The sequence below is a fragment of the Tripterygium wilfordii genome, chromosome 2, assembly GCF_013401445.1.
Source record: "Tripterygium wilfordii isolate XIE 37 chromosome 2, ASM1340144v1, whole genome shotgun sequence".
Classification (NCBI taxonomy): Eukaryota; Viridiplantae; Streptophyta; class Magnoliopsida; order Celastrales; family Celastraceae; genus Tripterygium; species Tripterygium wilfordii.
In genome coordinates this window covers 5169185-5194502 of record NC_052233.1, presented here as the reverse complement: position 1 = coordinate 5194502, position 25318 = coordinate 5169185, and the positions used below count along the sequence as shown (strand labels likewise).

Sequence of the window (25318 nt, the reverse complement as noted above, 5' to 3'; positions counted from 1 at the left end):
AACTCGATGGAATTCAACTTACTTTATATGTGATTGTTGTCCTTGACCCTCGTTATAAGCTAAAATACTGGGATAATTTGGACAATATGAATTACTTATTATATGTGGCTACTATCCTTGACCCTCGTTATAAGCTAAAATATCTGAAATATTACTTTGAGGAGATCTATGATCAATTTAAAATGGAGGTTATGGTGGAGAAAGTGAAAGACACATTGAAAAAATTGTTTGATCGCTTTAATGATGGTACAGATGATGGAGGAGAGAGTCTTGACCAAATTCAGCCACCTAGTAAATCAATGAGAGTTGAGGACAATGATGAAGATTGTGTGAGGATGTTTGCTTCAAGGGTGGCCATGAGAATGAGAGCTGATGAGAGTTTGGTGAATCAGACAGAGGTGGGGAGGTATTTGGATGAGACTTGTGAGAACTATAGTGAAAAGTTTGACGTATTGGCTTGGTGGAAGGTCAATGACAGCAAATACCCTATTCTTTCTCATGTGGCTAGGGCTGTGTTAGATATACTGGTATCTACCATTGCTTCAGAGTCTACTTTTAGCACTAGTGGTTGAGTTATTAGGCCATATAGAAGCTCTTTATCTCCAAAAACAGTGGAGGTCCTTGTATGTGCACAAAATTTGTTAAGGGAGAAACCACTTTCAATGGACATTGAAGCGGAGATGGAAGATGTTGAGAAACTACAAGAAATTGAACATGGTAACTAACTTTCTATACTTTTTTATATAATCTTATACATTTTGTTTGAATATATACAATTAATTAACTTAATCTGCTTGTTTTTAAATCTAGAAATGGGTTTGCCTGAAATTATGGTGGAGTGTCACCTTGTTATCATGGAATGAGCATTAAGCAGTGCAAGAGGTAAGGTAACTACTGTTCTGTAAACTTGCTTTTCAATTTTCCATTACCATTACTTTATACTTCTATTATAGGTTTATAACTTGATGTATTATTTTAATCTAATAGGTGATTGTTGAAGAGTGAAGAATGAAAAATGGAGAATTTGAAGAACATGTACTACACAAATTTTTGATTTTCTAATTACTAATTAGCATTGTATGATGTATCTGCATATTTTGGAGTATGGACAATTGTTAAATTTTGTCAATTTGTGAACTGTCATTTGTTTGACTTGTTGGTATTTTTGGATTATTTTGGACTACTGCAAATCTACAATTTAATGAGCAGATGGAAATGGATGAATGTGGAATGATGTTTGATGTTTCTAATTTCTATTATTCAGCAATCTGTATCAACCAAGCATGTTTTTGGACTATTTCAATAGTTTAGACTATTTTTTGGAGTATTTTCTATTAATATTGGTTGATTATTCTGTAACCCGACCTGACCCTAACCCGTTTGACCCAACCCGACATCAAAAGAGGGTCAGGTAAGGGTTGGTAAAACACTAACTCAACCCCATGTGGGTCAGGTGAGATATCTCCATAAACCCAACCCAACTCGATCCAAGTGCACTCCTAACGGTGGTGGTGTAGCGAACCGTCGCCGAAATCATCTGGATTTGAGGAAAATAGTTATTGTAGTGCACTTTTATGTCCAAAAGTATAATAGTTGGTATCAATTTGGAATTGTCCCCAAAACCATGATTGAAATGGCCCCTGATAAGAGCTCTAGCAGTGAAATTTGAATAAACTCAAGCAGCCCATTTCTCTTCAGAATGCCTTTTCTCTTTTTCTTTTTGTGAGGAAGAAGCCCATTTAATTATTTGGACAATAAGCCTGCTAAATTTACACATGAAGATAGATTGTGCATACTAGCCTTATAACCCAAATAAAAACTTTACATGTCATGCCTAGAATCTAGACTCTAGAGGAAAATGACTGCCTCTGTCTGCTCTTAAAGTTATGGGGTTGTTGCTTTTGATGGTGATTTATCATAATTATCTTTCACACTAAGAAACAATATCTATTGCACAGTTTTTAGACTCAAACCGGCCCACCGGTTGAATCGTGAGACCCATGAATGGGGGGTTCCCATGGGTCGTTTCATACAATTAGGTCGTTTGAACATTGGCCCGTAGAAACTCGTGAGTTAACTCTTGAAAATAGGCGACCAGTGAATCGCATGGGTTGATGAAAGACTACTGGTTGTGAAATTACGATAAGGACAACTTTTATTTTTGTTAATTGAAGGTTTAGGGCCAAAAAAGTAATTGCCTTTTCAAAAACCCTACCCACCCAATTTTGTAGTTTGCGCTGTACCAATCCACTTCGCACAGCATGACTCCACCTCCAATCTCCACTCTCCGCCAATGAAGCTCCGAGCAGCTCTGTTCATTGTCACCGCAGTCAACTTTGACTAGATGGCTCGGCTCAGCTCAGCTCTACAACCTCTGTTCTTCCGAGGTTCGATTAGTCTTCGGTTGGGTATATAACCTATGTTATTGACAGTCTTCGATTCGGCATATATATTATATAATTTGGTGAGTGTATAATTTTGATGGATAGTGTTCATTGATGTAGGCTTTCGATTAACTTATTAAGATTTAAGAGTAGTGTTCTCATGTTCTGTCACATCTGTATTCATGACTTCATGCTGTTGGATTTTCAAAATTGAGCTTAATGAACTAATGAAGTAGTGGAATAGAGCACATTATTTAACAATGGATTTGGTTTGTAAATATATTAATATATACACATTCACCTTTAGTCTTTAACTCTTCTATAACATTCTGCTATTTTCTTTTTTAAGGCTTCTATACACATTCACCTTGGACTTTGTTTATTTGTAGCTTTGTGTTTGGAGTTTGGATTTTATGTTTGGTTGATGAATTGTTTAATGAAGTTGGATTTGTTATAGAATTTAGTTAAGAATTATAGAAAATGTAAAGCTATCATGCAGGCAGGGGCGGAGGGAGGGGGGGACTACACTAGGCTGTAATCCCCCCAACCCCCACACCCCAATACTAAATATATATATATATATATATATACACACAACATATATCATACAACATATATATACATTACTATCTATATATATATACATATATACTTATATATACACTATATATATACACACACACATATATATCTTTTATGTGTATTTTTTAGTAAGTGTGTGTGTGTGTGTATATATATATATATATATATATATGTATGTATATGTATGTATGTATCTTTAGACTATGATGTTTTATTACCTAATAGTAATGAATGATACATAACAATAGTAACTTTCATTCTCTTCTTATTTATATTAAACAATAATACATAACAATACTTACGTGTTCTAGTTATATCTTATATGGTCTTTAATTAATTTTCATCAATTTTAATATGTATTTATGTTAAATTATTGGGTTACTTTATGATACCAAACATTAAGATGAATTTTCATCCATAATATCATTTTAATAAGTTGTATTATTGTAAAATAACCCTAAAAACAATTTTCGGGGGCGCTGCCCCGTAACCCCAGCAAAAATTTCCCAAACAAACCAAAATGCGTCAGCCCACCCCACTATAAATTCCTAGCTACGCCCCTGCATGCAGGTATGTGATATGCCAATTATATTCATATAATTGTGCATCCTTTTATATGAAATCTTGCATTGTTTAAGAGTTAATTCGAATTATATGCTGCTTAAAGAGTGTTATTTGCACATTTCAGGTTCCGGAGCATAAATGGAAGAAAAGCAGCTTAATGGATGGGAATAAGCAAGAAATTGGACCCGGAGGGAAAAACCGATCGATCGGCCCAAATGTCCGATCGATCGGATTCTGATTTAGCTGAATTGGACAGTGGAGAATTCCGATCGATCGGGCCAAAAACCGATCGATCGGCCAGAGTAGTCTCGCGAATTTTTAGGCCTTTAAATGTCCGAAATCAACCTAAAGTCAAGAAAGACCAGCTCAAAACGACATCATCCTGTGAGATAAACGACTCTGGGTCATGAGGAGTATAAAAGGATTAAGTTGCTAGGTTTTGAGGGGGTTTGGAACTTTGGAGAAATTCTCTCAAGCTTGGACGGCAGCCCTTGGGAGCTCAAGCTGGAATTTCAGGGGTTTCATCTAATTTCTTCTCATTTCTTGTATTAAATGACTGCTAGTATGGATTTCAAGTTGTATTTCGTGATTATGAGGAACTAATCCTCTAACTAGGGGTCCTAATGGAACCCCTCTTTGAATGTTGAATGAACTTGATTTTTAGTCTTTAATCTCTCTTATTGTTGTTGATTTTCTATGGATACACTTATTGCTTTCAAATGCTTGATCACCATTTGAATGATTTTTAGCTTGAGTTGAGTCCGGAAGGATAGGCCTAAGGTTGCAAGAATCCATAGAAAACATAAGTTGAATGAACCATAGAAATATAGGTTTATGACTTATGCAATTGTTAAGTGATTTCCATTGATCTTAATGGGTTTACAATGTACTAATCCGAGTGTTAGGAATAACCCGAATTTATGTTGAAAACACATTCGATGTATCTAGGAATAGAACATTGAATAGAGTGGGAAATTGATTGTCAACAACTAATTTGAGAATTGAGAGTTAAAGAATCAATGGAGTTCAATTGGATGAGAGGTGGTGAAATTAGGAACCCTAGTGTTTAACTTTCTTGGAAATCAAATTGTCGTTTGTTGTTAGTTAATTGTTCAATTTGTTACTTACTTAGTGATTTTGCAGTTGCTTGTTAGCTTTGAATGACCACAATCACAATTCGCATTGCCAATTAGTGTAATAATTGTTTGAATTGACTTTGAATTTGAATTTGCCAAAATATCCTCGTGGGAACGATACTCTACTCACTCTTTATTACTTGTGCGACTTGTCCGCTTGCGAATAATTTCACAACAAGTTTTTGGCGCCGTTGCCGGGGATTGAGGCAAATTTTTATTTTTGTGTCAATTTAGGAAATTTTTGTGCTAATTCGGTTTTCAATTTTCTGCAGAAATTATTTCCTCTTGTATGAGCTTGGGAACACGTTCTTCTAATCCAGAATTAATTGCTATTGATTTGGAGATTGAAAGGACTCTTCACAATCTTAGACGAGAGCTTATTAATAATCAAATGGAAGGCTTTGGGGACAATCAAGGAAGGGGAAATCTTGGTGATCTTGGTGGAGCTGTAAATGTGAATGGTGGCAATGGTAATGGTGGAGGTGTTAATGTAAGACATGGTGATGATGAGGTTGAAGGTCCTCCTAGGCAATTTGATCCTCGCTCTCTCGAGGATTGTGCTAGGCCTACTTGGGACACAAATCCTTCAAGCATCCGCTATCCCCCTATCAATGCTACTAATTTTGAGATCAAGCCGGCTATCATCAACATTATCTCTAATTCAGTGGTTTTCTATGGTCTTCCTAATGAAGAGCCCAATATTCATCTTCGCTCTTTCTTGCATGTGTGCACCACTTTTGGGATTAACGGAGCTTCTAAGGATGCTATCTTGTTGAGGTTATTCCCATTTTCTTTGAGGGACAAGGCTAAGGGATGGTTGATGTCATTGCCTCCCAACTCTATCACCACTTGGGATGAGATGGCGGAGCAATTCTTGACGAAATTCTTTCCTCCAAGCAAGGCGGTGCTAATTAGGGCGGATATCATGTCTTTTGCCCAAAAGGATTTTGAATCATTTTATGAAGCTTGGGAGCGCTTTAAAGGAATTATTCGAAGTTGCCCAAATCATGGCCTCCCGGAATGGGTAGTGTACCAAGCTTTTTATAATGGTTTGAGCATGCATACTAAGGAGACTATTAATGCAGCTGCGGGAGGTTCATTCATGACCAAGAATCAAGAGGAGGCTAGAGAATTACTGGAAAAAGTGGCCAAAACCACTAACTCTTGGTCTTCGGAGAGGGGGAATCCAAAGAAAGGAGGAAGTTTTAGAGATGATGAAGTTATGTCTACCTTGGCTATAATGGCAAAGAAGATTGAGGCATTGACACTAAATCAAGCTCAAGGAGTACATGCTATGCAAAGCACACCTTCTCATATGTCTTGTGATTATTGTTGTAGTACTAACCATCAAACCGGAGAATGCTTGATCACTAATGCATCTTCGTCTCAAGGTGAGCAAGTTAATGCTATTGGAGGTGGATATTACAGTCGGCCCCGAAATGATCCATACTCAAACTTCTATAATCCGGGGTTTCGGAATCATCCAAACTTCTCTTGGAGCAATAATAAAAATGTGCAAAACCCCCCCCTCAACAAATTCAGCCACAAGAGAAAAGGAGGGATATCGATGAAATGTTTGCTAAAATGGCCAGAAGTATGGAGGCATTAGCCAACAACACCAACAATTTTATTAGCAAGACTGATTCTGCATTACAAACTCAAGCATCAATGATTCAGAATCAAGGGGCATCCATTAGAAATCTTGAAATACAAGTGGGGCAGCTAGCTAATGCTCTATCATCAAGAGAAAAAGGGGAACTCCCTAGCCAAACGGAAGTGAATCCAAAAGGTAAAGATCATTGTTATGCTATCACCTTATGGAATGGGAATCTAGTAAAAACTGCTGCTGATCTCGATGCTGAAAAAGCGGAAAAATTGAAAGATGCAGAATTGCAGAAAAATGCAGTTGAGGAAGAACAGAGTCCAAATCCGATCGATCGGACCTCATACCCGATCGATCGGAGCTCTGAAGTTGCAAATGAGACAGGAGAAAAATCCGATCGATCGGCTACAATTCCGATCGATCGGACCACTGCAGACCAAAATGAAAGTGTTGAAAATATGCAGAAAAGCAAGGATGTGCAGTCCCGGTATGCAGTTGAATTGGATTGGCCTGATAGTTCATTGCTAGCACCTCCAGTAAAAGCATATGTACCTCCAATTCCTTTTCCACAAAGGTTGAAAAACACCAAGACGGATTCTCAATTCTCAAAGTTTCTTGATGTGTTCAAGAAATTGCATATCAACATACCTTTTGCCGAAGCTTTGGAGCAGATGCCCAGCTATGCCAAGTTTATGAAGGAGATTCTTTCTAAGAAGCGGAGGTTGAAGGATTATGAGAGTGTCCAGTTGACAGAGGAGTGTAGTGCAATAGTGCAGCAAAAGCTTCCAATTAAGAAGAAAGATCCAGGAAGTTTCACTATTCCTTGCACTATTGGCAGTACAGTGATTGAAAGGGCATTATGTGATTTGGGAGCTAGTATCAATTTAATGCCACTATCGATAGCCAAGCTCATTGGCTTGCATGAAATCAGCCCCACTACAATGTCTCTTATCATGGCGGATCGATCTATTAAACATCCTCGGGGTATCATTGAGGATGTTCTTGTCAAAGTAGACAAATTGGTTTTTCCGGTGGATTTTGTAATTCTTGATATGGAGGAAGATTCTAATACTCCAATTATTTTGGGGCGACCTTTCTTACGTACGGGGAGGACTCTTATTGATGTGGAACAAGGTACTTTGGTATTGAGAATTGCGGATGAAGAAGTCACGTTCAAAGTGTTTGACACTACCAAGTACCCGAATGATGAGGAATCTTGTCTTTACATAGACTCGGTGGACCATATTTTGGCTCATACTTATTCCATAAATTCTTGCCAAGCCCCTCTTGAGTCTTGTTTGGTGAATAGAGATGCTCTCGAATATGGTGATGATGAAATGGTGGAGTTTATGAACTGGTTAGAATCGATGCAAGAGGCTAAACCAAGAAGATTCCAGCGATTTGAACCGCTTGGTGTCTTGTCTTCAAGGCCACAACCAAGTATCATAGAAGCTCCAACACTCACTTTGAAACCTCTTCCGTCTCATCTTCGGTATGCTTACTTGGGGAATTCTACTACCTTGCCGGTTATTATCTCTTCGAAGTTGAATACGGAAGAAGAGGACAAACTTTTAAGAGTATTGAGGGAGCACAAAATGGCTTTGGGGTGGACAATAGCAGATATTCGGGGAATCAGCCCCACTATGTGTATGCATCGTATTCTAATGGAGGAGGATTACAAGTCTTCGGTGGAGCATCAACGCCGACTAAATCCCAATATGAAAGATGTAGTAAAAGCCGAAATTTTAAAACTTCTTGATGCAGGAATTATTTACCCTATTTCAGATAGTTCTTGGGTAAGTCCGGTGCAAGTAGTTCCCAAAAAGGGTGGAATCACAGTGGTGAAGAATGAGAAGAATGAATTGATTCCCACCCGGACTACGACCGGTTGGCGAGTTTGCATTGATTATAGGAAGCTCAACAATGCCACTAGGAAGGATCACTTTCCTTTACCCTTTATTGATCAAATGCTAGAGAGGCTTTCGGGATATTCTTATTATTGCTTCCTGGATGGTTATTCGGGGTACAATCAAATCCCCATTGCTCCGGAAGACCAAGAAAAGACCACTTTTACTTGTCCTTTTGGCACTTTTGCTTATAAAAGGATGCCTTTCGGCTTATGTAATGCACCGGCCACCTTTCAACGGTGTATGATGAGTATTTTCAGTGATATGGTGGAGCACACAATTGAGGTATTCATGGATGATTTTTCTGTTTTTGGCTCATCATTTGACTCTTGTTTGAAAAATTTATCTATGGTGCTCCAAAGATGTGAAGAGACTAATTTAGTGCTCAATTGGGAGAAATGCCATTTCATGGTGCAAGAAGGGATAGTCTTAGGGCATCGAATTTCTCAAAAGGGCATTGAAGTGGACAGAGCCAAAATTGAACTTATTGAGAAACTCCCTCCACCAACTTCGGTTAAAGAGGTGAGAAGTTTCTTGGGGCGTGCGGGCTTCTATAGGCGTTTCATCAAGGATTTTTCAAAAATCACAAAGCCTTTGTGTGAATTATTGTTGAAAGATGTTAAGTTTCATTTTACAAAGGAGTGCTTGGAAGCCTATACCACTCTCAAGGAAAGGCTTACTACAGCCCCTATTATCACTTCTCCGGATTGGAACATTCCATTTGAGCTCATGTGTGATGCTAGTGACTACGCTATGGGAGCGGTTCTCGGTCAAAGGAAGAATAAAATTCTGTATGTTATTTACTATGCTAGCCGTACTCTAAATGATGCTCAACTCAATTACACAACAACGGAGAAAGAACTTTTGGCGGTTGTCTTTGCTCTTGACAAGTTCCGATCGTACTTGATTGGCTCTAAAGTCATTGTCTACACTGATCATGCAGCCTTGCGCTATTTATTAATGAAGAAGGAAGCCAAGCCAAGGTTGATTCGATGGATTCTTCTATTGCAAGAATTTGACTTGGAAATTCGAGATAAAAAGGGATCCGAGAATGTGGTGGCGGATCACTTGTCTAGAATATTGGAGGGGCGTGAAGAAGCGACCATTCCCATCAAAGAAACATTTCCAGATGAACAATTGTTTGCTATTCACTCTTCTACAACTCCTTGGTATGCTGATTTTGTAAATTATTTGGCCAAGGAGATCCTTCCTCCGGATTTATCTCACTCTCAAAGGAAAAGATTCCTCTATCTTGTTCGGTTTTATTATTGGGAGGAGCCTTTCTTATGGAAGCAATGTATGGATCAAATTATTCGTCGGTGTGTTCCGGAGGAAGAAATGATTAGTATCTTGAAGCATTGCCACTCATTTCCATGTGGTGGTCATTTTGGCGGTAACAAAACGGCAGCTAAGGTCTTGCAATTCGGTTTTTATTGGCCTACTTTGTTTAAAGATGCCCACTCATTTGTTTCTGCTTGTGATGAATGTCAACGTACCGGGAATATTTCAAATCGAAATCAAATGCCTTTAACCAATATTCTCGAGGTTGAGCTTTTTGATGTGTGGGGTATAGATTTTATGGGGCCATTCCCTAATTCTTTGGGAAATTACTATATCCTTGTGGCGGTTGACTATGTTTCTAAATGGGTGGAGGCCCTGGCGTTACCCACCAATGATTCCAAAGGGGTGTTGAAGTTTTTGAAGAAGAATATTTTTACAAGATTTGGTACCCCGAGGGCGATTATTAGTGATGGGGGTACCCACTTTTGCAACCGGCAATTCAATTCCTTGCTTGTCAAATATGGCATTACTCACAAGGTAGCTACTCCGTACCATCCTCAGACAAGTGGCCAAGTGGAGATTTCTAACAGAGAGTTGAAGAAAATTCTTGAAAAAACGGTCAATGCCTCAAGGAAGGATTGGTCTTTAAAGCTAGATGATGCTTTGTGGGCTTACCGTACAGCTTTTAAAACTCCTATTGGCATGTCTCCCTTCCGCTTGGTATTTGGGAAAGCTTGTCATCTCCCGGTTGAATTGGAACACAAAGCCTTTTGGGCTATTAAATTTCTGAATTTTGACATGGCTAGTGCGGGAGAACAACGGTTATTGCAATTGAATGAGCTTGATGAAATTCGCCTTGATGCTTATGAGAATGCAAAAATCTACAAGGAGCGGACCAAGAAATGGCATGATAGTCATATTGTTCGGAAGGAGTTCAAGGTGGGGCAACAAGTGCTGCTATTCAATTCAAGACTCCGTCTATTTCCGGGCAAGCTCAAATCGCGATGGTCCGGACCTTTTCTAGTTACCGCGGTGTTTCCTCATGGCGCCGTTGAGATAAAGCATGAAACAATGGGAACTTCATTCAAGGTGAATGGGCAGCGATTGAAGCCTTATTATGCAGCTGAATTTTCTGGAGGGAAAGTCACTCTTCCTCTTCAAAATCCACAACAATGAGCAAGCCATAGTCGGGCCATCGACTATAAACTAGGCGCTTGTTGGGAGGCAACCCAACCGGGGTACTTTCGTTCCCTAATTTCTTTTGCATTGCTTTATTTTCATGTACATATTTGTTTTGCTTGTTTTGAAAACTGCCTGGGTTGGATTGGAAGTGTTTTGGTGCAGGATATGCAAAATTGTGAAAATATGGACAGAGACAAAGTCCGATCGATCGGACCATATATCCGATCGATCGGAGCGGGTAAGTGAAAAAAGGACCCGTGGGAAAGTCCGATCGATCGGACTCGCGGGCCAGGGTTTTTAAAGACCCCAGCCCGCGCTGCACCCTTCCCCTTTCACCTTTTTCTCTCTTTTCTCTCTTGTTCTCTCACCCGAACCCGAGACCAGCAACCATTTTCCATCATTTTCTTTCACATTTTCTTTCATTCCTTCATTTCTCTCACTTGGGTTCATCTCCCTCTCAGGTATGATGCTTTCACTCTTCCTTCGTATTTAAATTTTGAGATTGTGTGCTGCCATATGTTGATACTTCTTGATAATTGGAGATGTGGGGGAGGTTGGCTGTATGGGTTGATTGAGCATGGCTTAGAAGTGTATACATGTTTTGTTTGATCTTATTCAATCATTCTTTCTACATTACAAGGGAAGCCATGGATATTTTGCACTCTGTTCTTGACTTGTATTCATTGTGCACACAACGTGTTCGATGAAATGTCTCACCCATGTTTGAGTGCTTGGAATTATCACGTTCCAATTCTGATATGCTCTAGTGACTTGTATGATTGTTTTCTTGCCAATTTGAACTGTTCTTTCACTATTGAAATGTGCCCGCGCTCAAATTTTCATTTTCATGCATAACGTGTTGGGTAAACTGTCTCACCAACCTTTCTTTGATTGGAATTACAAATTCACACACGTTTCTTTGTATGCTCACGTCCATTGCTCCATTATATACATATATATCATGTTGGGTCGTGCATTGAGGAATTTTGGTGTTTACTTGCCCATTATTGATTGTTGTCCTTGTGTTTTCCATATTTTTTGCATTGTGCTCTCATTTGCTTTCGTCTTTTGCAGAATGGGACGACGCAAGGCAGCTGAGGCGTCCGGTTCCACCACACCACCACCCTCCCCCAAGCGAGCGCGGGGCACTAAGAAGAAGACTTTGGCACCTCCGCGTCTGCGACCATCGGAGGATAACTTTGCTTCTGCCCGTATTGAGCCAGATTGGAGGATTGATACTGCTATCATGATGCAGCAGCTGAACTTGTGGGCCAGGAATTATTTACATCGCGCCCGGTTAGACTTCTTATGGGACTATGCTCCGGCCGCGATTATTGTTTATCCCACCTTGATCCGGGCTTTTTACCGTACTTTGCGCACAGTTGATTCCCGTGAGGGCGACGACGGTCCCGAGCATTACACTGTGAGAATACCCAAGGGTGACAGAGGAGCAGTTTCATATACATTCACTACTGTTGATATATGTGATGCTCTTGGCTATCCATCTTCTTATTCAGAGGATCTCCCAGTCGGCCCTCCGGTAGAGGTGGACCACACCACTATGTTCCACACATTGGTTCCTGATCCAGCTGTCCGACAAAAGAATAGACAGGCTGCCACGAGAGGCTCCATCCCTTCCCGCCTATGGGTTATTGACAGTATGGTGAAGAAAAATTTATGGCCTCATGGCCATAAATCTGAGAGGCGCGGACCAGCTTTGGAGTTGCTGTATTTCTTCCATCAGGAGTGCTGGTTTGATATTGGCTATTATTTTGTGCGCGCTATGCTGCAATGCACCACAGAGGTGCGTGCGGGGAAGAAGCTGCAGTTGTTCTTTCCCCGGTTGATCACTCGTTTGCTCAGCCATTTGGGCCACCAGCTACCAGCCACCGGCGATGATGCTCCTTTTCTTTCCGAACTCTCCCCAGCCGACTGGAACCTGCGTACAGGTCATCTCCCTCCAGCTGTTGATCCGGCAGCTGAGCCGGCTGATTCCAGTCCCCTGTCCAGTCCTGCTGATCCATCACATGTTCGCTCTACTGAGGAGCGCTTGGAGGCTATTGAGATGTTACAGCTGGAGACACGTGACCAGCTGGCTGCTCTTCGTGCTCAGCAGTCGGAGATGGTTGCTCTTTTACGCCAGCTGTCCATGCATTCTTCTTCAACGCCAGCTGCTCCTGCACCTGCTTCTGCTGGGCCATCCACTGTGTCTTTTCCATCCAGGCGTCGTTCCTTCTGAGATCGCCCAGGTTGTTTTGTTCCTCTCTTCCCTACTGTGTAGTCATAGTTTGAAACACTGCGGACAGTGTTCACATCCAGTGTGGGGGTGGGAAGGAAAAACTTCTTTTTAGATTATGTTTCTCCTTTTATTGTGTTTTACTGTGTTTTTCTTTTCTTTTAGAACCTTTGAATTTTATGGTAGTGTAAATTTTTCTTTGAAATTTTTAGTGTTGTTTTTCCCCCTCTATGATGCTTATTATTATTAATGTGTTCATTGCATTGGAGATAAATTGTGGCTTAGAAAGTTGATATTGTTGATTTTATAAAAAAAAAAAAAAAAAAAAAAAAAACTTGTGGCCAAAGGATCAAATTGAAAACTTTTTGGTAGTGCACATTCATTATTTAGCAAATTGTGGAGACTTGAACCAATGTGAGTTTTGAGCCATTCGTTTCTCAATGAGTGATATAAATCAACTCTATTGTTTTTATTCTGCTCACTATAATATTTGCTTGATCTCATTATTCTTCATCTCGGTTGCTTACTAAGTTCTCATTGAATGACATTACATCCAAATCACTTTCATGTGGGAAATTCGATAGTGTTCTTGAAAGATGAGAGTAAGGCCATTTTTGGATCTATAAATACCTTTTTCATCATATTTTATACATGCTATCCATTGCACCCTTTTTGAAGCCAAACACTGACCTTTTATTCATAGCCAATTTCCCTGCTTCTTATTGTGGAGGAAGAATTATTTATGTTAAATGAAAAATTGGGATGATATATGCTGAATTTCTTTTGGTCATCGAGGGAGTGTGGATGGATGTTGTAATTTCTTTTGGAAGAAGTGTGGGGGGTATTGACTGATAGAAAAGAAGAAACAGGAGCATGCAATTTGATTTTTAGTCTTTAAAAAAAAAAAAAAAATATATATATATCCAATTGCAATTGCATGTGACTCTATATTTGTGAATTGATTGTGAATGTGAATTGATTGTGAAGGAAAGGGAATGATGGAAGAATGGAAAGATAGTGAAATATGGAGAAAAATTTGAATGACATCTCTTTGTATAATGATCCTCCACTAATTCAAAATTCTATACCCTTTGCCCTTCTCATCTAGCCTTTACCCTACATTACAAGCTTAAAAAGTCCCACTTGATTTTGAGAATGCTTTGGATTTGAACACAAGTTGGTGAATAAGGATGTTGGTCAATTGCTTGGTTAAGTGACATCCATTCATGAGATCATTTCATTTGTTTCTTAAGCTTTCATTACATTATTGCATGTGGGAATTCTGAGTTCTTGTTTATAATATTCCGCCCACATGCAATTGAGAGAAACACTTAGCCACTTCAGTGCGATTTTGCTTGCGAGTGAATATCTGTGAGGCTTGAAGTTGAAGCTAAAAACTTTGTAATGTGCTGTGTTTTCTGCTAGAGTTTGATTTATGATCCTAAGGCTGTCAAAAAGATTACTGAGCTACAGTTTTGTTGATGCTTCTCCTTTGTCTTTGAATTACTTTCATTCCTGAGAGTGTGGGAAAGTTTTAAAATTCCTTTCATTCTTGATTTTGGAGTTACTCGAGGACGAGCAAAGATTAAGTGTGGGGGTATTTGATATGCCAATTATATTCATATAATTGTGCATCCTTTTATATGAAATCTTGCATTGTTTAAGAGTTAATTCGAATTATATGCTGCTTAAAGAGTGTTATTTGCACATTTCAGGTTCCGGAGCATAAATGGAAGAAAAGCAGCTTAATGGATGGGAATAAGCAAGAAATTGGACCCGGAGGGAAAAACCGATCGATCGGCCCAAATGTCCGATCGATCGGATTCTGATTTAGCTGAATTGGACAGTGGAGAATTCCGATCGATCGGGCCAAAAACCGATCGATCGGCCAGAGTAGTCTCGCGAATTTTTAGGCCTTTAAATGTCCGAAATCAACCTAAAGTCAAGAAAGACCAGCTCAAAACGACATCATCCTGTGAGATAAACGACTCTGGGTCATGAGGAGTATAAAAGGATTAAGTTGCTAGGTTTTGAGGGGGTTTGGAACTTTGGAGAAATTCTCTCAAGCTTGGACGGCAGCCCTTGGGAGCTCAAGCTGGAATTTCAGGGGTTTCATCTAATTTCTTCTCATTTCTTGTATTAAATGACTGCTAGTATGGATTTCAAGTTGTATTTCGTGATTATGAGGAACTAATCCTCTAACTAGGGGTCCTAATGGAACCCCTCTTTGAATGTTGAATGAACTTGATTTTTAGTCTTTAATCTCTCTTATTGTTGTTGATTTTCTATGGATACACTTATTGCTTTCAAATGCTTGATCACCATTTGAATGATTTTTAGCTTGAGTTGAGTCCGGAAGGATAGGCCTAAGGTTGCAAGAATCCATAGAAAACATAAGTTGAATGAACCATAGAAATATAGGTTTATGACTTATGCAATTGTTAAGTGATTTCCATTGATCTTAATGGGTTTACAATGTACTAATCCGAGTGTTAGGAATAACCCGGATTTATGTTGAAAACACATTCGATGTATCTAGGAATAGAACATTGAATAGAGTGGGAAATTGATTGTCAACAACTAATTTGAGAATTGAGAGTTAAAGAATCAATGGAGTTCAATTGGATGAGAGGTGGTGAAATTAGGAACCCTAGTGTTTAACTTTCTTGGAAATCAAATTGTCGTTTGTTGTTAGTTAATTGTTCAATTTGTTACTTACTTAGTGATTTTGCAGTTGCTTGTTAGCTTTGAATGACCACAATCACAATTCGCATTGCCAATTAGTGTAATAATTGTTTGAATTGACTTTGAATTTGAATTTGCCAAAATATCCTCGTGGGAACGATACTCTACTCACTCTTTATTACTTGTGCGACTTGTCCGCTTGCGAATAATTTCACAACAGTATGCATTTTGGAAGTTGGAAGAGCGAACCTGGTTTCAAGCTTTAGAATTGTAGAAAATGTAAACTTGACATGATGCAGGTATGGAGATTCTTGTTATATATAGTATATAGTTATATGCTATATAACCATTAAACTATAAATATGTATTATTTTAATATTTATTAAAAACCTGCGGTTTGACCTCCATCATAACGGTTGAACTTCGAAACTCTTGAACTTTTAACCTTGATGGTTCGATACGCGAGGTCGGGTTTAAAAAGTATGATTATTGTACTAACCCATAAATTATGTATATAAGTCTACTCAAGTGCTCAACAGAACAGAAGGAGTCAACAATCCTGTAAAACATATTTGGAAGAAGAATTAATATTTCCCCAAGGAAAGGGAAAGGCCCAGCGGGTGCTATTTATGGGCACCTCCACGTGTCTGGACCTCTACGATGTAGTAAAACTAAGATATAAATATTGGGCCTGAAAAGCTCAGCCCGGAAGGAAAAAAACACAGAAGAGAAGAGAAATTGCTTTAAAATTGGAGCCCTTCAAAGGTTTGTCCGAATTGCCAATCGGAAGGCACCACGTTAATGCTTGTGATAGTCGTTCCATCGCTGGCAGTAACTTGGAAAGAGAGGGTCTGGCCATTCAAGTAGGAGTTGCTCTGCCAGTTCTGGCCCCAGTTTCGAGACATGGGTTGCCACCCAGTTCCGGAGCCCTTGATGGAGACAGCACGAATATCTCCTGCACCGGCGACGTTTGTGACCAAGACCAGGTTGAAGTAAGAGTGACCGTTGATGGTGAATCTTATTCCTCCCTTCTTTGCACATGGCACCCTGGTAATCAAATTGTTGTTAATTCATTCTAAAAGCTTAATTAAGAAAAAGAATGACAATATATATATATATATATATACACACACACACCTTCTGAAGGCAACCGGGACAATCCCAGCATGATATTGTGCGATTTGGAGAAAAGCAGGCTCGGCCAAATCGAAGTGCTGAAGAGGAGGATTGCACCAGCCCCCATTGTCATTGGAAAGGCCAAGGTTCGGAGGGCAGAAGTTGGTGGCAGTGACAGTGATAGTGGCAGGGAGACACCATTTGGGGTCGGCGTCGCATCGCATCTCGTAACAAGCACCGCAGCTCAACCCATTATTGAACAAGGCGGTGCTCAAAGCTGCTGTTTTAGTTCCATATCCTTGACTGTACAAATTTCCATACCCACATGCTCCTCCTGCATTCGCAATTTCAATTAATTACTTATCAACATATACAAATACAATATAATTAAAAACATGCAGTTACACGTGTGTAGTAGCTAGATATCAACATACCCATTGTGCCAGAGGCATCCCCGCCGCCGTAAAAGGTGGCATGAGCAGTTTGCCAGCCATCGTTGTCGGCGACAACAGCAGAGCCATGGAGATGGAGGTGCAAACTGAATAAGGAAATAAAGAGAAGAATATTATTGAAGGAGAAACCAAATGTTTGAGCTGCCATTGCTTATTGCTATTAATAAGCGTGTGTTGGTTGTTTGGAAAGGCTGGGTTGAAGCGGGCTGTATTTATAAGCAAAAGCAGCAACTGATTTTGGAGGAAATCGATCAAGAGTGAGCGCACAGCCGCACATGCAGTGGTCTGAGGCCCACCAACCGCTATTCCGAAGCCTGTGGGCTCAGAGTCTGCACATGCATGATATCTCCTTAACCGCTATTTGGATTAAGCGTGTTATGATTTTGGATAAAGACAAGAGGAGTAGGCGTGTCTATCTTTTATTGATTAATTAAAATTTGGATTACTACAATTTACAAATGTTGAATTTCTCCTTTCCTTTAATAATGCACATGGAAGGACGTCTTTCTTCTTGTCCAATTAGCATTTCCAAAATAATTATTATTAATTTTTTTTTAAAGATGAGTAGCGATTAGATATAAATGTTGAAATAATTTCCTTTTGTCTACGTCATCGGGAGAAAAACAATGAAAATGCCACTAATATGAAGACAATTTACAAAATAGATGAGCTCTTGAACTCAAGAATTATCAAATTCCTCTCTCTCTCTCACTCTAGACGACACTCTTTCAGTGTTTACAACTCAATACAACCCTCTCAAGTCGGCTATTTCGAAACCCTACAAATAAAATTTGTTTATAAGGACATTCCCAAATGCAAATTTGCGACATCCGTCTAGACGGCTCGAATAGCTTTCCAAAACGTTACTAAATTGTCTACCGAAAAAATGTCATGTTGTTCGAATGGCTTGAGGAGCTATCCGAATGGCTTTAGTAGCTGTTCGGACAGATCTACTTTGATAACAACTCTTTTGAGTCATTTCTTCACAGAAAATTAAGAGGTTTTTATGGAGGAAAAAGCAACTCACACATCACTCTCTCAACTATCCTACAATTCTCGACATTATTAGTTTTTTTTTTATATTTTTTATATTTTTTGTCCCACCTTTCGAGCACAAAACGCATATACCTACCTTTATAAATAATCTCTCGGCCTTTTTTAAATAAAAAATATTGATTTCCCACCGAAATCTCGTTATATGGTGAAGTCTCTTAAATGTGACATACTGATATCAAGGTTGACATGTCCATTTCATATATTATTCGATGTGGCTGCCGACCTAGTTCAAAGGGGGAAGGCCGACATGGAATTTTTGGATACTACTTATTAACCTAAATGTTTTAAATAGAAACAAAATTTATTCAAAGAATACTAAAAAAATTTGTTCAAATAACAGTGAATCATGCATATTTGATTGTTTTTTGTCTTATTATTCTAATTAGTGGTTCGACTTTTTTTTTATTTTATATATGGACTCTTCAACTGATGCAGAAGGCACAAATTATTCTGGTAACCAAGTCGAACATACTCTACTCTACATGCTGTATGAATAATACGATTCATTTAATCACTTTCTCCATATTTTCGTTGGGTATTGTGTTTTACAAGTGAGCTAGGGCTATAAAGTTGGCGATTCACGTGGGGCCTACCACGTTAGACGCACATGCATGTTCCGGCATTCCAGTCTACGTCCCATCATATTCATACATCATTTTCAACAATTTTTGGAGGGATTAGTCTCAAACTTTATAACGTAATTATCAAAACCTGGAACAATATATAGATATATATATATTGAAAACCGACTTTCAAAGTCAAGACAACCTTCAAAGTCATAAATATTTATTTATGTCATGTTCTTCAAACTTTAGAATCAATAAAAATATTGAAGTTGAAAAGTACATCTTCCTCCCTTCATCCCCACTCTCTTGTGTTTATATTGGAAATATTGATTCTTCGCTGCAATAGAATTGATATACCGAACAGACATATGTATGAGGAGGGCTCTACTTGTTGAAAACTGGGTTCCCTCATAAACGATCACAGATTATAGAGTAATATAAAGAAGCAATCGAAAAGAGTAAGAGAGAAAAAGAACACATGATTACGAGGTTCGGCAATGTGCCTACGTCATTGGGATTTTTGCGGTTACTTTTCAATATAGGAAATTCCTTAGTTACATTCAGTTAGGGTTTGTAACCCTTATGTACCATCTACCTAGGTATCTGAAATTACAATTTTACCCCCATATAAAAATAATCAACCCACATCAGTAATACCAACAAGATTGCTATTAATCCTGTCGAGCATCTGTTGAACGCTTGTTGAGCATATGTCGAGCGCTAGCTGCTGCCAATTCCAGACCAATCTACGTTCGAGCGTCAGTTGAATGACTGTTGGGTAGTTGGGGTCGAGTAACTATTGAGCACAGGTCGAGCAACTGCTCGACTGGTACGCTATGCTACCCTTTCCTCTGAGCCTTTAGGTAAAATAAAGCTTCTAATATGAGTCATTATTTAATAATCTCCACCTTGATGAATATTCACTCCCTTCAAAGACTTGCTCAGCCTTGAAGCATCTCCACCTAAAGCTCCAACCTCCCCGCGATCAATACTGTAAAAGTTGGAGCAAGTCCAAACCATGTTTGAACTTCTCCAATGGTAGCACCTTTGTCAACATATCAACTGCATTCTCCAATGTATGCACCTTCTTCAACAAAATCTCACTTGAAGACACTAACTCCCTGATCTTGTGATACCTCACTGCTATGTACTTTGTGCGGGCATGGTACACATGATTCTTTGATAAGTCAATAGCACTCTGACTGTCACAAAATAGAGAAGGAGACTGACCCGCAAAACCAATTTCTGCCAACAGTCATTTCAACTATAATGCTTCCTTCACACCCTCTATCAATGCCATGTATGCTGCCTCTGTTGTATACAAGGCAACCACACTCTGCAAAGTAGACCTCCAACTGATAGGACCACCAGCTAGTGTAAATACATATCCCGAAGTAGACTTTCTACCTTCCAAACCACCTGCATAGTTCTCGTCTACAAACCCAGTAACAGAAGTATGCTCATCAACTGTACCAAAACAAATCCCATAATCAGTCGTACCTCTCAAATATCGGATAATCCACTTCACAGCTTGCCAATGTTCTTTCCCCAGATTAGCCATGAACCTGCTAACCATACTAACAGCCTGCGCCAAATCTGGTCTAGTGCACATTATAGTATACATTAAACTTTCAACTGCATTAGCATATGGAACCTGTGACATGTATGCAATTTCCTTATCTGATTGAGGACCTTGTGAACTGGACAGCCCGAAGTGATTAGCTAAAGGAGTAGAAACTAGTTTAACTTTATCCATGCCAAACCTCTCCAATACTTTCTCAACATAAGTCTTCTGTGAGAGTCATAATTTTTTGTTTCATCTATCTCTACTAATTTACACACCAAGAATATTCTTTGCAGCTCCTAGATCCTTCATATCAAATTCTTTTACTAATAGAGACTTAAGATCACATACATCTTTCATATCTTTTGCAGCAATCGACATATCATCAACATAAATCAGTAGAAAGATATAAGAGCCATTTTCAAGTACATTGAAATACATGCAACAATCAAACTCACACAGAGTGAAACCAATATCCATCATGTATGAATTGAAACGCTTGTACCACTGTCTTGGAGATTGTTTCAACCCTTAGAGAGATTTCTTGAGTTTGCAAACATGTTGTTCTTTTCCAACCTCTCTAAACCCCTCTGGTTGTTCCATGAATATTTCTTCATCCAATTCTCCATGCAGAAATGTAGTTTTAACATCCAACTTCTCAAGCTCCCAATCTAGTTGAGCAGTCAAGCTCAACAACACCCTGATATAAGTATGCCTGACTACTGGAGAGAATACTTCATTGTAGTCAATTCCTTTCTTCTGTGAGTACCCTTTTGCTACTAATCTGGCTTTAAATCTGCATCCATCTTTTTTTGTTGCCCCTTCTTTCTTTCTATAGACCCATTTACACCCAATCGACTTCTTTCTTTCACTAACTCCCAAGTTTGGTTTTTATGTAGAGACTCCACCTCTTCCATCATGGCCTTCATCCATTTTTTCTTTTTTGAACTCGAAATAGCTTCCTTGAAAGAGTAAGGTTCTCAACCACTAGTGACTAAATAGAAAGAAGCTGATTCATCATACCTTGTAGGACATTTTACTGTGCGCCTGGGTCTGTCTACGGCAATGCTATGCCCAAGCTGCTGCTGCTGAACTCCATCTGACTCTGAATCATCATCACTATTTTCTGGTCTTATTGAATATTGAGCTATTTCAGGGGGACTATCTAGCTCAATTTCAACCTTCGAACTGTCAGATACATCCTCCTGATGTGATTCCATGTTCTTTAACATAGCCTTTTCATCAAAGACTACATCCTTGCTAACTATCACCTTTTCTGCCTTTGGATCCCATAGTCTATATCCTTCACCCCCTTTTCATAACCGACAAGGATGCATTTTCTAGACTTTGGATCCAACTTCGATCTCTTATCACTAGGAATGTGTGCATAACTAGACAACCAAAAATTCTAAGACCCGAATAATCAACATTATTACCTGTCCAAACTTCCTCTGCAGTCTTCCCCTCTAACCGAGTTGATGGTGATTTGTTGACGATGTAGCAAGCTGTATTTACTGCTTCTGCCCAAAACTGCTTGGGTAAATCAGCTTATATCCTCATCGATCTAGTCCTCTCCATGAGTGTTCGATTCATCCTTTCTGCAACCCCATTCTGCTGAGGCGTCTTAGGAACTGAAAAATTCCTTTCAATTCCTTTTTTCCTGTAGAAATCATCAAACTCAGTTGATGTGTACTCGCCACCATTATCAGACCTCAAGCGCTTCACCTGCTTCCCTGTCCATTTTTCAACCTTGACTTTCCACTCTTTGAACCTTGAGAATACCTCTGATTTTTCCTTCATGAAAAATACTTAGACTTTTCAGGAGAAATCATCAATAAACATCACAAAGTATCTAGTTCCACCTTTCACTGGTATTTGGGTTGGACCCCAAAAATTTGAATGAATATACTCCAGAATATCCTTGCTCTTATGTGCGGATAGCTTGAAATGAACTTTATTCTGTTTCCCATACACACAGAATTCACATAAATCTAACTTGCATTATTTCACTCGATCCAGCAACTTCCTCTTGTGGAGTTCTCTCATACTCTGCTCACTAATATGCCCTTGCCGCATATGTCAGAGAGTAGACGTATCTGTACTTTATTCATCTGAAGAGACTATAGAAGCATCACCTACAACTATACTCCCAATCAATTTGTACAAATTGTTCTCTATCCGGTTCCCTTTCAAAATCATCAAAGCACTTTTGGAAACCTTAAGAATTCCGTTGCTCGGAGATGATGACAAACCATGCAAAGTCCTTTCTAGTTCATCCAAAGAGATCAAGTTTTTCCTCAATTCTGGGACTTGTTTAACGTTTTCCAGAATCCTTACAACCTGGTCAAACATCTTGATCCTAACCGAGCCTATCCCCACAACCTTGCAAGCATACCCATCACTCAACACTACATTACCAGCATCACAATTCTTGTACGTATGGAACCAGTCTCTATGTGAAGCATAATGCAAAGAACATGCCGAATCTAAAATCCAGTCAGTAGCATAAGTACCTTTACCTGTCGTAGAGACCACCATAAAGTCTTCCTCATCCGAGGTTTCTATCGTCACGCTTGTTGAATTTTGATTCTGATTTTGATTATGACCTTTCTCCTTATCATCCTTTAGCAGTGAACAATCCTTCTTTCAGTGGCCCTTTGGATGGCACTTAAAGCACTCATTCTTCTTCGCCCTTCGTTTTGATTTTCCTCTGAACTGACCTCTTTTCTGATCACTATCCCTATCTCTGCCTCTTCCTCTTTTTGAACTAGCCAAACCCTCTTGATGGTTTTTTGAGTCTAACTTCTCCATCAAATGATGAGATCTTAACGTTGTTACGACTTCCTCATAATCCAACGTTTCTTTCCTAAACATCAACGTGGTCGTCAGATGTTTGAACGATGATGGCAATGAGCATAACAACATGAGAGCCTTATCATCGTCCTCCAATTTCACGCCAACCCATAGCAGGTCATTGACTTTCTGGTTGTACTGGACAATATGATCAGATAAATCTGCCCCCTCCTTCATTTTGAACGTAAACAGATCATGCTTCAAGAACAGTTTGTTGGTGACGTTCTTCGACATGAATCGACTCTCCAACTTCGTCCACAGCCCCTTCGCTGTCTTCTCCTCAATCACATCATACACAACTGAATCTGCCAGACACATACGAATCGTACAGAAGGCGATATCCTCCATATCCTTCCAGTCCTTCGAATCCATCTTGTTTGGTTTCTTTCCGGTTAAAACCTTGTGAATCTTTGATTGCGTCAACAGATCGCTCACCTTCATCTACCATAGACTGAAGTTGTCTTTGCCTTCGAATTTCTCAAACTTAGCATGTATATTCAATCCACTCATCCTGTTTGTAAAACCCTAACCGCCCAAGAATCTGATTCCTACAGCTCCGATACCAATTGTTGAAAATTGGGTTCCCCCCACAAACAATCACAGATTATAGAGCAATATAAAGAAGCGATCAAAAAGAGTAAGAGAGAAGAAGAACACATGATTTACGAGGTTCGACAATGTGGTTACGTCCTCGAGGTTTTTGCAATTACTTTTCAATATAGGAAATTCCTTAGTTACATTCGGTTAGGGTTTGTAACCCATATATACCATCTACCTAGGTACCCGAAAATATAATTTTACCCCCATACAAAAATAACCAACCCACATCAGTAATACCAACAAGATTGTTGTTAATCCTGTCGAGCATCAATCGAGCGCTAACTGCTGCCCATTCCAGAATAGTCTACATTGAGCGTCTGTTGAACTGTGTTGGGCAGTTGGGGTCCAGTAGCTATTGAGCACAGGTCGAGCAACTGCTCAATTGGTACGCTACACTCCACTTTTCACAGCGCCTTTAGGTAAAATAAAGCTTATAATATGAGCCATTATTTAACACTACTCGAGTCAAACCGAGTCAAACTTTTGGCTTTTCGAGCTTACTTTATAAGTTCGAGTTCGGGTTGAAAATGTGTATGAAAAGCTTGAGTTCGACTCGAGTGATCTCGCCCAAATTTTCTAGCTCGAACTCAAGCTCATTTTGATTTTATTACTAATATTAATTTTGATCATGATATCTTATTTTTTTATGTATAAATATATTTTAATATATTGAAATCCAACTGGTTAGCGAGTTTTTGAGCCAAATAATTATAATCTCAAGTTCGAGCTCGATACATGGATAATCGAGCTCGACATTAAACTTGAATTCGAGCTCCAACTCGGTAAGTTTAAACTTGAACCAAGTCTAATCGAGTTTGAGCCTCAAGTGCTCAATTAGAGCTCTATTCGTATATCGGCTTAGAGGATTAATTTGATCATTGTCGGCCTTGGAGTTCTGGACAATATCTACCACTAAATAACATAGAAACAAGATATTAGAGGTGCTGGATAATCCAAACATAAACCAATTAAGGTAGTTCGTCCGATTCTCAACGTATTCAAAATAAATTAAACATTGAGAAACAAATGTGTTATGTACATATTGGGTATATACAATATAACTACTTAATTAGCTAGCTCTTTTATTACATCAGCATCAATATACAGATCAATGACGTCCTTCTCTCTTCTGCCCCCAGACTTCGTGTTGAATCTCCTTAAATGCTTGCAAGTTTTATGGTCTATATATATGTGGGGATTTTGGACCTCGCCCATCCAACCCACACCCAAAAAACTATGCGCTAAGTATCCCATGGGCCTGCTCCGCATAACTTTTATTTATTTCAAGATATCCCGCCTCTCCCACTCTTCGAACCCATGACTCCTTGAGGTTGGGTGAGTGAGTACCTGTTGTGCCAAGAATTTACATACCTTTGTGCACCCATTTACACATGTTTTGCCTAGTTTTAGTCCAATTGAGAGTTGATGCTGCCTAATTAGTGTGCAATTATAATTTCAGGTATTAAGGCATAAAGTAGGGAAAAGAGGACAAAAAGAGTCAAAATTAAGATAGAAAGAAATCCAATCAATTAGTCCTCTTTCTCGATCGAT

The 25318-nt window shown here is 39.2% G+C and overlaps 1 protein-coding gene and 1 non-coding gene across 2 annotated transcripts; both read right to left on the bottom strand.

Annotated features, from left to right (window-relative positions):
* Positions 1-5573: 5573 nt before the first annotated feature.
* On the bottom strand, positions 5574-5680 carry LOC119983913. Its single transcript, XR_005464792.1, has one exon. It is a non-coding gene; the product is annotated as a small nucleolar RNA R71 (small nucleolar RNA).
* A 10369-nt stretch (positions 5681-16049) lies between these two features.
* LOC120008124 (expansin-A4-like) lies at positions 16050-17316 on the bottom strand. The gene is made up of 3 exons (XM_038858651.1): positions 17111-17316; positions 16698-17010; positions 16050-16607 (listed from the first exon to the last, which is right to left on the bottom strand). The coding sequence occupies exons 1-3, from the start codon at positions 17274-17276 to the stop codon at positions 16304-16306; spliced, it is 783 nt and encodes a 260-aa protein (XP_038714579.1). The 5' UTR covers positions 17277-17316; the 3' UTR covers positions 16050-16303.
* Between the last annotated feature and the right edge of the window lie 8002 nt (positions 17317-25318).